Source organism: Rhamphochromis sp. 'chilingali', assembly GCF_963969265.1.
Source record: "Rhamphochromis sp. 'chilingali' genome assembly, chromosome: 20".
Classification (NCBI taxonomy): domain Eukaryota; kingdom Metazoa; phylum Chordata; class Actinopteri; order Cichliformes; family Cichlidae; genus Rhamphochromis; species Rhamphochromis sp. 'chilingali'.
In genome coordinates this window covers 19,442,400-19,456,959 of record NC_137947.1, presented here as the reverse complement: position 1 = coordinate 19,456,959, position 14,560 = coordinate 19,442,400, and the positions used below count along the sequence as shown (strand labels likewise).

The following is a 14,560-nucleotide window of genomic DNA, read 5'->3' as shown; positions in this document are numbered from 1 at the left end:
AATGCTACCAAAAGGCGTTAGTTATTGGGGAACATAGTGTAACATTGCAGGGGTTATTTAAGACCAAGTGCTGCTGTTCACTGATAGAATTGGATGAAGTATTTGACAGAAAGTCCATTAAAAGAGATGGAGCTGTGAGGCAATTACAGAGTGCTGAGGGAAGCAGGATTGGAGCTTTTTATATTGTAGTTCAGACACAGTATGGAAAATGAGAAGAAAACCCATCTTCTGTCACAACAGCTGCTGTGGTCACTCCAGCCACTCTTCACTTAACCGCTACCGTGAAGAATCTGTAGTGAAAGTGAATAAGATAGCTAAGTATACTTTACAGATAACGAGTGGTACAGGCCAAACGACCCATCAGTGCGCTTACTAAGGAGTTTTCTCAGTTTTCTTTGTTTCTGTTACAGCCTGATTATGTACAAGGCTCCACTTTATTCAAATATATTCAGTGCTTTTTGTCTCGCTATTTTACTAAGCTACTTGATACAAAACACTGAATGTTAAAATTGGGGGACCTACAATGAAAGCCTAATTTAGGGCTTCAGGAGTCCCAAAATAATTTATTAAGGGGATAAAATAAAAATAAAAAAAGAAAGAAAATTCTGTTCTTTAAGTTAAACTAACTTTTAATCCTTTGCAAATGTATGCAAGTCAGTACAATTATATTTATATGTAAATAAGTTATTTCTCAGTTAGCATTAGTTGTTTTCATGCAGTTTATAAAAAAAACCATGAAACATATGCAGCAACTATCAGCACTAGTGGTGACAAAAAATAGTAATACTCCAATTTAAATGTAACAACTTCTTGATTTTGGAACTACTGGGAATAACTGTTTAATACATAACTTAAAGGCGCATGCAGTGTAATGCTTGCTGCTTTATATTTTATTGTCAGTCTGTATTGTAGTAGCTTTGGAGGAATCACACCAAAAAAATCTGATAAAATATAAATAATATAAAAGCTGATATTACTTCTGAACTCTTTAAGTCCTTCATCTCAGACAGCCTGTTGTCTTCTGATTGGCCAACTGGAAGCCTGGGCAGCTCCAGGTGCTTTGGAGCAATATCACATCTGTTTGGCAGCGTGGAGTTTCCAAATACACATATGTGTGTATAAAAGATAGATGTACCCAGCATGTCATTGTTTTCTGTGCTCTGTGTTTTGAAGCCTCATTTTGGCTGCTGCCGTGTTAGTTTTTGGACCCAGAAGAGACCAGATTTAGAGAAGAAAGCAAAAGTTTAACAAACCACCACCACAAACTTACTGGACAGACATGTGTACCTGCTAATTTGTTTTGTATCACACTAGTAAAATACCAGAATTTAACTCTTTAACACTAAAGGGCAAATTTCTAAACCTTCTTGCACAAGCTTTACCACAGCCACAATGTCAGTCAGGTTATTTCATGAAAATGCTCCAGAAGACACTAGCAACAGACAGTGGAGGGCTTGAGTCTGTGACTATAGTGTTCCGCAGGCTGCATCAGCACACATCAGTCAAAGCAGCCACGTCCAGAATCCAGAAGGATGAGTTATAAAGACCCAGTATATATTTGTTATGATGGAGGAGACTACCTCTAAAGACAAAAAACAGTGTATTATGTATTTTCTGTGCCAGGCTGTAAACAAGGTTTTTATTGCTTCTAAGTTGGCCATTTTGCTATAGCAGTCTGTGGGGACTGACTCGCTTCAAGTGGCCTCGGTAGTTTTTTAAACACTTTTGTGTTGGATTCATTTTTCTAGCCTGGAGGTTGTAAACCTTCTAAACAATGTACATTGTTATTTACAACTTTTTAATATTCATGTCAGAGCCAGAATCAAATATGATTAATCAAAAAACCCATTGCTACAAACATGACATGAACATTTTTTCCTGCATCTTCATAGAGATTAAGTAAGCTTATCACAGATTTCTTTTATATAGATTTCTCCATATATTGCTTGTGATTGAAACTTCAGTGTTATATCATACAGTCAGCTGGTAATTAGCTTAACCAGTCTGTTTTGAAGCATAGATGCCCTGCTGCTGTCCTTGTTGCTGCAGATCTTCTCATATACCAGACTGAATTTGAACATGTGAGAGTAGATTGGAGAAATTGCCATTTGTAGTTAAGAACAAGACATTTGTGTTCATCTCTGTTTTTACATTTTGCTCTTGGAATCTCCTCACCAGGAACAGGAGGAGGCAGTGCTCACAAGCAAAGGATGGTAACTCACTACAGGCACCGGAAAGCTGGCCAGTCAGAGCACAGTAGGCTTATAGAGAAGAGGTGGGGCTCAATGAGCCCAGAGCTAATATCACCTTTTTCATGAGGAGGCTTCAGCAAAGCCCATACATCAGACGAAAGTGGGCTTTTAGGCAGCCTGTAGCTCTTATATGTGCTTCAGAGTAAGAAATAAATGAGGAATTCTTCAGACAATGTGAAACGTTCACTTTTCTTAAGGGTCACGGGACAGACACTGATTATAAAACAAAAAGTAATGTTTATCATGATGTTACAGGTCCAGACTGGGCTTGGACAAAGAACAAGGAATGATTCATCTGGAGATCAGCGTCTCTGATGGGCGTGAGTAATAACAACATGTTACCTTGGCAACACAGAAAAAAAAATTGATTTATCACAATTTAGTTTAACAATGTTTTTTTTAATATAATAAATATATATGAATAATTTCATTTAAGTATATTATTATTATAGTGAGAAACAAAGAAAGTAGTCAGTGCTGAAATTCTTCTTCCCATCTGGCTACATGAAGTCTTCATACAGTCGAGCTTATTCATTTTTGAAGGGCTGGGCTGTGACTTGGCGCACTCGGCTTGACTTTCTTGGCCACAATGCAGAGAGGGGGGCACTTCCATAAGGGCCTTGTGTGTTAATGCCCTATCTCTGTAGAGAGTACTTCATTTGGCTGATGTTAACAAACTGGGACAGCTCTCTCTACTTTATCTATTAGTAAGAATATTGGCTTCCAAATTTTTGCTTCTATGCTTCACTTAATACTATGAGCATAGGCACTGCTAAGCTTTTACTGTGGGCTACAGAAGGTTGTTTGTTCCTGTATTATGTTGTCTTTTTAGCACTAATTTCTTGCTTACCCACAGGATCGCAGTACATAACTTGTAAACTTCAGAATTGCTCTGATGGAAACAAGAGCAAACCTTTTCCTGGGTTTATCATCCCTGATTCCCTTGTGGTTCAGGATGAATACGTTTTTATCCAGGTGGGTTTTTATTGTGAGGTCTGGTTTCATTAAAAGACAATTAAATGCTGTAAAACCAATGTGTTCACTCTTGTCTTAATGTACAGTCATGTTTTTCATTAACTAAAAGGGGCCATTATCCTGTGAAGGGATGGGGTAAAAATTAAATTGCAGCGTTGTGTATTACTACAATGCCACTCTGGCATGATGCACAACAACCTAATTAGCAACAAACCCAGAGTTTTGATGGCTGCATAAATTATTTGACCCGGGCTTCGGGCAGTTAGTGTCTTCATTTATGTTTATGGATGTTTACTATGGATAAATGTACTCTATTCTGCTTTTGTAGGTGCCAGTAGGTGGCCAGTCTGTCCATTATGTGTCCTATAAACGAAATGCTTTCTACCCGATGAAGCTTCCCAAGTACACTCTGCCAAAGGTAAGGTAACTGGAAAGGATGCAGTGTTTGATTGAGAAGAACAAGTAACATTAATTTAACTATGAAACATTTATTCCTCTGGGATATTTTGTTCTATGATTATAAGTTTTAGTTGGGTGATTATTTCCAAATACTTTCATCAAGTTTGCTTCCAGTATTATTTACTGACGGATCCATTAAATTGTTTTCTGTGCTTTAATCTCCTGAAAAATGATATAGGATTGCATAATTATGTCTCTGTTTATTTAATAGCATTGCACTGATTTTCAGTTTTCTCATCTATATCTACTTCGCCTAAATTACATTTACTTAAAGCAAATCTGGAGTTCCCGAGGGCTCCCCAAAATGTTCTGAAGCAGAAAATGTCAATTTAGCATCTGCACAAAAATGCACTGACTTCCATTTACTGCAAGCACAGCAGGGTGGCTTAGCAGTTTGAGAGACTGTGTTAGAACAACAGGAGAGATTTAGTTCCTGCAGTGTTGTTTCAATAAATCTATCCATCCTGCCTTGTATTCTGTGACCATTTTTTCTGGGAAGGGCACATCTTGTGCACCATGCTGGATAAGAGATTCAGTAAAATTAAAAGGAGCTTGGCTTCATTTTTAGTGCACAGCGTGAAATGCCTTAGGTCTAATTGCTACAGACCCAGACTGAGTGATGTCAAGAAGTGACAAATTGTTAGCTCGCAGCTTTGTGCACATCGCTAAGCGGATTTACACTTACTTGTTCTTTAAGCCATTTCCTAAGAAACATATTGGCAAATGAGTAGTTAAGTAATCCACACAGAGGCATCCACTCATGAATTCTGCTTATTTAGGACTTACAGATAATCAGCACAGACGATAACCAGGTGGTGGTAGCGATTCAGGACTGGCACCAGAATGATTCCTACAACCTGTACATGTCTGAGTCCAGAGGGCTATTCTTCACCCTGATGCTGGAGGACGTTGTGAGCAGTGGAGGTCCCGAGGGAAATATAATGATAGACCTCTATGAGGTAGGCAGTGAATGTGCTGCAGGGGTGGTGCTTTTATCTGACTACATGGTTTTGTAATATTAGGGCAGTGGCTTTTTTTGTAGTTTCTCCTTTTATATATTTCATATATTTATTATAGTCTGTCTGTCTGTGTGTGTTGACATTAATGCATTACTACTTAAGAATGCTTTATGGAGCACTAATTGAGCTCCTTCAAAATGTTAACCCCAGAGTGTTATTGGAGTATATGGTTTTAATTTTATGTTCCAAATTAAGGTAAATGAAGGTATCATATATGGTTCCTCGTTTTATTTTCTGAACATTTTCTTGACTGGAGTCTTGTCCAGTCACAGGCACAGGCTGCTGTAAGGTGGCAACATTTGCAAAATGTGGCTAAAAATATATACTTTTCTTCAAAGGTCTGAGTTCATTTGAGTTCATACACTGAACTGAGCATGCATATACACACAAATACAGGTTGTGCCCGAACAGAATACTTCAAGTGAAAAAACAGTATTTTTTTGAGTCAATACTGAGCCCACTTTGAAGAAAAACAGTAGCAGTGAAGTATATCTCTACTACAAACAAAAAAATAAATAGCATGGTGAAACCATGTGAAAATCAAGGAAAACTAAATAATTCATAAACATTGAATTACTAAATCAATTTTAGCAGTAATAAAATATAATAACACTATGTAACTGAAGTATAATAAAAATACTATAAGGGTATCAAAAAACCAAAATCACACATTTCACAGCTTGAAAATGACTAAAAGTGGGATAAATGTCTCACTGGATCACTGTATGATGTTATAGGAACTTGTGGCAACATTCAGTGTATTATTCACTACTACTATCCTATATTTATAAGAGTTTTTTTTAATAACACAAATATGGCTCTCTAGATGCATCTGGTGTATGTCTCAAAGTGGACTTATGGAAATATGATCAAATATAGTGCCACCACTTTTAGCCATAAATTCCACTAATTTCTAGAGACAACACCTATCTCAACATTTAGAACAACTATTGAAATACATAATGTAGAAGACTAAAGTCTGAAATACTCCCAGCCACTGCTGATTGGATGCACTTAGACCCCCGGAGAGCAGTTATTTTGGTTTTCTACCTTAGACCCCCGCGGAGTCATCATTTTGCGTTTCTACCTTTAAAAGCCGGAGAGCAGTCAGTCAAATGCTGGAGTCATATGTATATTAGGTTGTTACCTAGGAATTCTGGAGGGAGGGGAGTGGGGGTGAGTGATTGAGGGGGTGGGGGAGTGGAGTGTTTCAGTTTGCCATCTTAGGGAGAAATCAACACATGTCCTTTGTATGTCCTTTGTTGCTGACATTTATTGATGAAAACAGTACAAAAAACCAACCATTTGTACACATATTTACAAATAATGATAAAAAGTGAGTGAGTACATTTCAACATTTTCAGCAATCACTCACAATCCTGGCACTGCCACGGTATCTGTCGTCTGCATTTACCACATGTGTACCTGTAGCAGTGAACACATCGCACAGTGGCCTGATTTTTTTTGCATCTGTGTTTGACCTGACACGTGGCCCTTTTTCCAGGGCTCGGTGTGGAGGGTTGTGTCCGAAGCAACTGTTCTTTTCTTGCCTTCTTCGCAGCTACATGAGAGCAAGCCAACTCCCTTGCAAGCTCCACCAGGAAGTCCACCCGTCTTTCCTTCGTCCCGGTGCATGCTTGATACAGCACATGTGCATTCAGTGCTGCCATGTCAATCATGTTATAAAACACGGCAACTGGCCAGCGCCGTGTTCCTTTGCGGACAGTGTACTCCCGAACCATCTGGTCCATCACATCCACGCCACACTTTGTTTTGTTGTAAAGGGTGACAGTGTTTGGCTTCCTTTTGGTAGTGTTATCAGTCTGAACCACGCTGTGCATGCTGCTAAGAATATAGACTGTCTTCTTCCGTTTGGCCGCATACGCCGTCAGCGTGGCAGCAGAGGTTGAAAACACCTAAGAAATAAGATAAATTGTTATTTCCATAGCCCTTTTACACACAATGAAACACATAAACATAGAACCACAAAAGACCTGCAACATACCTGAGTGGTGAATTCATTGCGATCTGTCTGTCTAGTGGATTGAGGAATTTCCCTGCGAATCTTGTTGACTGTGCCGAGGATGGTGGTTTTCCGTCCAAGAAGTTTTTGCGCAAGTGAAAGCGATGTGAAGAAATTGTCCGTGGTAACATTTCTGCCCTTGTCTAGGAATGGTTCCATCAGCCTCATTACTACATTTTCAGAAAGTCTCTCCCCAGTGGGACGATTGGGGTCCTTGCCAAGATATGGGAAGACATTGCAAATGTACTTGGATTTTAGGTCGCAGGCCACCCAAAACTTGGTTGGTGCACAATCATAGAGATGATTGTGCACCAATCAGAGCACTGGGTGTTTTTTGTACTGGGTATATATATGACACAATCTCACTGTTTTCATCAATAAATGTCAGCAACAAAGGACATACAAAGGACATGTGTTGATTTCTCCCTAAGATGGCAAACTGAAACACTCCACTCCCCCACCCCCTCAATCACTCACCCCCACTCCCCTCCCTCCAGAGTTCCTAGGTAACAACCTAATATACATATGAATGACTAGCCAATTTAGCTTCCACTTCCAGCATTTGACTGCTCTCCGGCTTTTAAAGGTACAACGGTAAAAGCCTGGCAATCCCAGTGAGCATTGCATTCAAATGCACTTTTATCACTATGTGTCACATACATTAGCCTGATGTTTGCTGACTGACTGGGAGACGTTTATATGGTTCCACAACCTCACAGTGAAGCCAGTTTTAACGTCTATTTAAGTTACCAAATGTGGTTCCTTGCCCCAACAGAGGGTTTGCTTGACAGAAAATCAAAAAGTCACAAACTTTCATCACATTCATCAAGTCAAAATGTCAGATATTTACCGAGTGTCACGGTCTGGCTGGCAGACCGTGGGGATGTGGGGAAAGGAGGACCCAAAACGCAGACTCTGCGATGCAAACAGTGCTCTTTATTTACAGTGAAAAGGCTGTAAAAACAATAACTCCCCGTTGCTCCCTCGAACCCCGTGTGCGTGCTTCCCTCCGATATCTGTGCTCGTGCTCCCCGCTGTTGTGTTTCCGCACCCCCGTGCGTGCTGCCTCTCCGGACCACTCCTCCTCCTGTAGGGAAACCAGAGACGCAGCTGTCAACACTAATCTTCGGCGGGCATATACGCACAGCACAGACCTACGCTAACACACACTGACTTGGTAAGATAACTCAATGATCCCGCGTCGGTGGGAGCTCCAAGACTCTCCTAAGTAGCTCCCCCGACGAGCCCTGATCAGCGGCAGGTGTGTGGCTTCGGGTGTGGCCAGTCCCTCCGCAGGGCCACACCCCTCAGGCCTGCAGGTGGCCGAGCTCCATCCTCCAGGCACACCCGCAGACATACACACCCATACCTCGCCTAAACATATGAGTGGGACACAGACTAACACAGCACAGAGAAGGAGAAACGACACCAAAAATACATAATAATAATAATACACAGGTCCATGACTGCCCAGGGATCCTGGGTCGCCCAGTCCCAGGACCCTGACAGTACCCCCCCTCTAAGGGTCGGCTCCCGACGACCCAAAAACACAAACCAAAAACAGTACAACCAACCCAGGGCGGGCGGCGGGAGGTCCAGGACGGAGGGCAGAACCAAAACAAGCAAAAACCCCCAAAGAAAACAACCCCCCCAAGGTCACAGTCCCAGAGTCCGACCGCGCATCCCGCAGCGGAGCAACAAAAAGAAAAAACGCCACAAAACAGTCTCAGGCGGCCCATCAACATAACAAAAGAGTTCAGGGGGCCTACCTCGAGCCCAACGGCGGCGACGTAGCAGCTCCGGCGGACGGCCCCGGGTCCGGCAGCAGCAGCAAAACAGTTCAGGGGGCCTGCCACGGGTCCGGTGGCAGCGGCGCTGCTCCTCCGGCGGCCTGCCACGGGTCCGGTGGCGGCGGAACGGTTCTGGTGGCCTGCCACGGGTCCGGTGGCGGCGGCGCTGCTCCGGTGAGCAACAGCGAGGCGTGGCACCAGGTCCATGACGCGCCGATCGCTGACGTGGACGCACCGGACGTAGATGGCGAGGAGGCCGCGCTAGACGTGGAGGTCCCTCCGGTCCGCTGATCTCCTCGGCCGGCAGCGAGAGCTCCTCCTCGGCCGGCAGCGAGAGCTCCTCCTCGGCCGGCAGCGAGAGCTCCTCCTCGGCCGGCAGCGAGAGCTCCTCCTCGGCCGGCAGCGAGAGCTCCTCCTCGGCCGGCAGCGAGAGCTCCTCCTCCGGCTCGCTGAGCTCCTCAGCTGGCAGAGCGGGCTCCTCCGGCTCGCCGAGCTCCTGCTCGGGCATGCCGAGCTCCTCCGGCTCGCTGAGCTCCTCAGCTGGCAGAGCGGGCTCCTCCGGCTCGCCGAGCTCCTGCTCGGGCATGCTGAGCTCCACAGCTGGCGATGCGGGCTCCTCCGGCTCACTGAGCTCCTGCTCGGGCATGCCGAGCTCCTCCGGCTCGCTGAGCTCCTCAGCTGGCGGTGCGGGCTCCTCCGGCTCGCTGAGCTCCTCAGCTGGCGGTGCGGGCTCCTCCGGCTCGCTGAGCTCCTGCTCGGGCATGCTGAGCTCCACAGCTGGCGGTGCGGGCTCCTCCGGCTCACTGAGCTCCTGCTCGGGCATGCCGAGCTCCTCCTGCTCGCTGAGCTCCTCAGCTGGCGGTGCGGGCTCCTCCGGCTCACTGAGCTCCTGCTCGGGCATGCCGAGCTCCTCCGGCTCGCTGAGCGCCTCAGCTGACGGTGCGGGCTCCTCCGGCTCGCTGAGCTCCTGCTCGGGCATGCTGAGCTCCTGCTGCAGCTGGACGAAGTCTGAGGTTTCCCGAGCTTGCACTACCCCCCGGGCTTTACGCAGGGTGCAAAGGCAGGCGGAAACTCCCTTGAGCTGGCCGAGGTAGGGGTTTCCCTCCAGGATTGCCTCGATGGCGTTTAACCCCACCACTCTTGCCCTTGTGTTGGTGGTGTGAGTTACCCAGTCCATCAGGCGTTGGACGCGGGTGAGGTCGCTCTCTCCGGACAAGGCCGCTGGAGTGGGCAGTGGAATGGAGGCTGCTGCTGGTGGAGAAGATGGCTGAGCGTGTGATGTGGATGGTGAACAGGATGAAACGGTAAGCGGTGAGGTAGATGTCGCGGGGGATGATTCAGCAGGTGACGGCTGGATCACTAGCCGGGCGATAGGCTGAGGTACCGTGACCAGCTGGGCCGCGGGCTGCGCTTTGGCTACCGGCTGGGCAGCTGACCGTATAAACATAGCCCCAGAGTAAACAGTTGAGGTGAGTGACGATGAATTGTCCATATGACTCACCACAGCCGGCTGTTGAGATGTCTGTGGATTTAGCTGCGGTGAGGAACGCTGGCGGCGCGAATGTCGTTTCCGTGTCGGCGTCGGGGCCGGCGTCTCAGGCAGTGAATCCACCAGCTGTCCGAGAGTGGAGGTGGAGGGTGGAAAGTAGGAAGTCCAGGACCACCGCATTAAGGGAGTCCACCAGCCAGGGGAATTTAAAAAGCATCTCCTGCAGCCGCCTCTCCACGGCGTGACGCAAACCTTCCGCAGGCTTCTCCCACCATAAGTCACACATGCGGTACACTTTGTCCATAATTTCCCTCCTGAGCCTCTCCTCGGAGACCGCTGGGTCCATAAGTGGCGGGATCATTCTGTCACGGTCTGGCTGGCAGACCGTGGGGATGTGGGGAAAGGAGGACCCAAAACGCAGACTCTGCGATGCAAACAGTGCTCTTTATTTACAGTGAAAAGGCTGTAAAAACAATAACTCCCCGTTGCTCCCTCGAACCCCGTGTGCGTGCTTCCCTCCGATATCTGTGCTCGTGCTCCCCGCTGTTGTGTTTCCGCACCCCCGTGCGTGCTGCCTCTCCGGACCACTCCTCCTCCTGTAGGGAAACCAGAGACGCAGCCGTCAACACTAACCCTCGGCGGGCATATACGCACAGCACAGACCTACGCTAACACACACTGACTTGGTAAGATAACTCAATGATCCCGCGTCGGTGGGAGCTCCAAGACTCTCCTAAGTAGCTCCCCCGACGAGCCCTGATCAGCGGCAGGTGTGTGGCTTCGGGTGTGGCCAGTCCCTCCGCAGGGCCACACCCCTCAGGCCTGCAGGTGGTCGAGCTCCATCCTCCAGGCACACCCGCAGACATACACACCCATACCTCGCCTAAACATATGAGTGGGACACAGACTAACACAGCACAGAGAAGGAGAAACGACACCAAAAATACATAATAATAATACACAGGTCCATGACTGCCCAGGGATCCTGGGTCGCCCAGTCCCAGGACCCTGACACCGAGTTAGATTTCTTTAATTTGTTTTCTAATTTGGGACTGTATTTGTGTCCTTAAAAAATGATAAAAAATTACATGAAATAACATTAACTTGATGCTGCTTAGGAATGAATTTTTTTTAGATGAATAATCAGAAAAACACTTGAATTTTTTTTTACCCATATACTGAAACTGTTGACTATAAGAGGACTCTGATGGCAACATGGGGAGCGCTAACGGAGACACTATGTGTCTCTAAGAGTACCATACAAAAGTCAAATCACTGGTTTGGGATCTTTCTTGAGCAACATAACAGACTCTGACAAGTAAAGCACCAACAGATGGACAAAAACTTTCATAAGAGTTCTTGTGGATTTTCTGCTGTGTTTTCCTTAAGTGCACTGAGATGTTTTAGATGCCCCTTCTATAATGAAACAGATGTTACACTGCATTCATTCTGCAGCATCTGGGTGCTTCTCTCATATCTACTTTATGGCTGCTTTATCATCTTTTTCATGCAACATTACAGTTTCACAAGAAATCATTTAACAGGTTTAGTCATTAGATAAGGTATCATTCATATACACATTTCGAAAACACAGTCAGTGATGGTGCATTGGCACAGTGCAGAATACTGGCTTTAACTAGTGCCCTGAACATATTATATCTGTGCTGACAGATCTACTACGAGGTTGCAGCAGCTGCACATGTATACATCAGCCTAGATTATCCTCATCCTTAGCCAGCAGTAAAAGCATCATGTTGTTGAAAGCTAAGATAGCCATCAGCAGTAGTTATGCTGCTCTCTGCCCAGAAACACTTAGCTGCAGTGACCAGTAGAAGATATTAAATGGTCATTCATACTTTGACAAAGATTTGTGGAAATGAAAGAGAAATGTGAGCTCAAGTGATAGCTGCAGGTGAGAGTCTGCATCTCTCTGCACATAAATACAAAGAAGAAGACATATCTCAGGGCTGTGCCATATGTTGTTTTGATTTTGCAGAGTCCTACAGATGGTCCAAAATAGTGCTCCATGTCAGGAAAAACTATCACTTTCAGACATCTCTTCCTTTCCAAACTAGGTCTTCAGCTTTACTTAAGTTTGAATAATTTACGGTTATTTTTTTCCTCCCTTTTTTGTTACTTTTCCCCCCACTGCTCTCCTTCTCTCATGTTCTCAGGTTGCCGGGATTAAAGGGGTGTTCCTGTCAAATAAAGTTGTCGAGAACCAAGTGAAAACTTATATCACATACAACAAGGGGAGAGACTGGCGTCTTCTTCAGGCTCCAGCAACCGATCTCCAAGGAAACAAGGTCTATTGTGAACAAGTAAGTGGGCCACTGACAAGAGGTACATTTGGTTATTTGGATTTCCATTATCTGCTTGCAAAAATACCGCAGTGAATCATGCTAGACCATGGTCAAAGTCTGCTGATAACTATGTGCCATAGCAACGCAGTTCTGAATGTGGCAGTAAGTGAAGAGACCTGTTATGATTAGGTTTACCTTCCAGTATTCATTTATATTCAATACATATTACTACAAGTAAAGGGAACATACCATACCTTTCCTTATTTTAAGTCATACTCAAACGTGTAAATGTAATCCCTATGAGCCAAAGCTCAGGCTCCAGACTGCTCTGAGTACTAGGTTCATATTTTCGTCTTATGTGTTGCTCAGTTCCTGGCACAGAACTTAGATGAAGTCAAACATGTATGTACGCACTCTCTCTAGACAGTATTACTACAGCACTGCGTACGCAGTAGGGGTGCAACATTTGCACAAATCTATACGGGACTGGGGAATGACTGCAGGCATGAGCACTTGATCATCGTAAATCACGAACGAAAAATTGTGATGCACTTTCAGGCCACTCTTTACATTAATCCCCTTTAAAAACTCCAGTTTTGCACTCAGATGTTGAATTTTAGAGTGTGTCTGTGTCCCGTAGAGGCTTATATTATTCATGCAACAAGATGTTAGCAGCAGTGGCAACGAATAGGGTGTAAAACACTGGATGATGGAACTACGACATGAGTAAATTCTGTAAATTCAATATAAGTTTTAGTATTATTTCTGTAGTACTGAATGTGCAACATAGACATTTTACTTGCTGCCTAACCTTTGGTGTTTCCTGACATTTTCCTGCTTTTCCATGTCAGTCACATGTTATTATAATATTATGAAGATGATTTAATCATCAAGTTCTAGCTTTAAACATGTGGTGATTAAATGATTTAAAAATCACTGGATTTTATTTTTATTCACGTTTTGCATAGCATCCCAGCATGCTTTGAAAACCAGACTTTACTGTATTGCTCTGTACCATAGATTTTTGGATAGCTTTTTGTTTGTGTGCTAAAATGCAGCACATTATTGCATTTTTGCTTTATTTTTCTTTCTTTTCTTTAAAAAAAAATAAATCAGTACAAAGCTTCACATTGTTTCTTATTCCACCAGGGTAGGTAAAGTCAAATCATAAAAGATAAGGAGCACAAGCATAAGTGGCAGACTTAGTCAACGACAAATTAAAGGAAAATTAAAACTTTTTTTAATTTAGAGAGATTCTAGGCCCATAAATTAAATCTAAAGAGGCACTTAATCCAAAAAGGTCCCACAAACACTTTCTGTCGTCCAAACTGCCTTTTAATCTACCAAGCGTACACTCGTAAGAGATTTATCTCTACTGCTGCATCTCTATCTCTAGCCATTTTCCACTAATTTTGGGAACTGTAATAAGACAATATTTACTAAGCATTACTCACTATGTGAAATAGCATTAGTTGGGACTCATATTGCTTCATAAGCTTTGATTCCACTGGGCTACAGCTGCAACTAAAATGTTTTTTTTTAGTTGTTGTAATTATTTTTGATGCTTGTTGTGTCTTTTTACAACAGACAAAAGCCCAAATATGGGCTTTGAGTTACTCATGTATATAACAATCAAATCTTCACATCATCTCCTGCGCATAGATCTGATCTATATTAACGTTTCATTTTGATTTGGAAAACTAATGTCCTTCGCGTTTCGCAGCCATACTGTTCGTTGCACCTGCACCTTCACGTATCAGAGAATCCTTACACCTCGGGAAACATTGTCAGCAAAGACTCAGCTCCAGGAATCATAATAGCATCAGGTGAGACGATATTTGATTATTTTGCACATCCATACTGTTGTTTACGCTCTGCCTTAATGCTGGTCTTTGCTCACATCCTTCAGCACACAGTCACATCTGGTTTTTTTTAGATGCAATTCCAGCTCTGTCTTTCTTAGCTGACAACAATTTAGAATATAAAAGGAAATCTGTTTGTCCTGCACATCTGTTGCATGTTCTTTAGTGGAACGACTAACAAAAGCACTTTTTTGTTGGTTCTGAATTAACGATCGGATCTGAAAACGTGACATGCTTAAAATAATTGAGATTAAAAATCTTTTGTATTCAGGCGTGGTTGGACCTGAGCTGACCAACGCTAATGTCAGCATCTTCATCACATCTGATGCTGGGAACACCTGGAGAGAGGTACATTACATTAACTGTTAGATTAGGGCTATGGGTACAT

At 44.1% G+C, this 14,560-nt stretch overlaps 2 protein-coding genes across 2 annotated transcripts in view; one reads left to right on the top strand and one right to left on the bottom strand.

Moving 5' to 3' along the window:
* LOC308388897 (VPS10 domain-containing receptor SorCS1-like) overlaps positions 1-14,560 on the top strand; it is a 56,788-nt gene that overhangs the window by 27,345 nt on the left and 14,883 nt on the right. Inside the window, exons 6-12 of the mRNA XM_080869869.1 lie at positions 2,508-2,572; positions 3,109-3,227; positions 3,556-3,645; positions 4,466-4,645; positions 12,182-12,328; positions 14,034-14,136; positions 14,444-14,520. Of these exons, the coding sequence (XP_080725995.1) occupies positions 2,508-2,572; positions 3,109-3,227; positions 3,556-3,645; positions 4,466-4,645; positions 12,182-12,328; positions 14,034-14,136; positions 14,444-14,520 (781 nt within the window). The remainder of the gene's footprint in view (positions 1-2,507; positions 2,573-3,108; positions 3,228-3,555; positions 3,646-4,465; positions 4,646-12,181; positions 12,329-14,033; positions 14,137-14,443; positions 14,521-14,560) is intronic.
* On the bottom strand, positions 5,151-10,833 carry LOC308388759 (uncharacterized protein; the record flags this gene model as incomplete). The annotated part of the gene is made up of 6 exons (XM_080869655.1): positions 10,691-10,833; positions 8,498-10,603; positions 7,589-7,815; positions 6,711-7,004; positions 6,256-6,621; positions 5,151-5,165 (listed from the first exon to the last, which is right to left on the bottom strand). The coding sequence occupies exons 2-6, from the start codon at positions 10,185-10,187 to the stop codon at positions 5,151-5,153; spliced, it is 2,592 nt and encodes an 863-aa protein (XP_080725781.1). The 5' UTR covers positions 10,188-10,603; positions 10,691-10,833.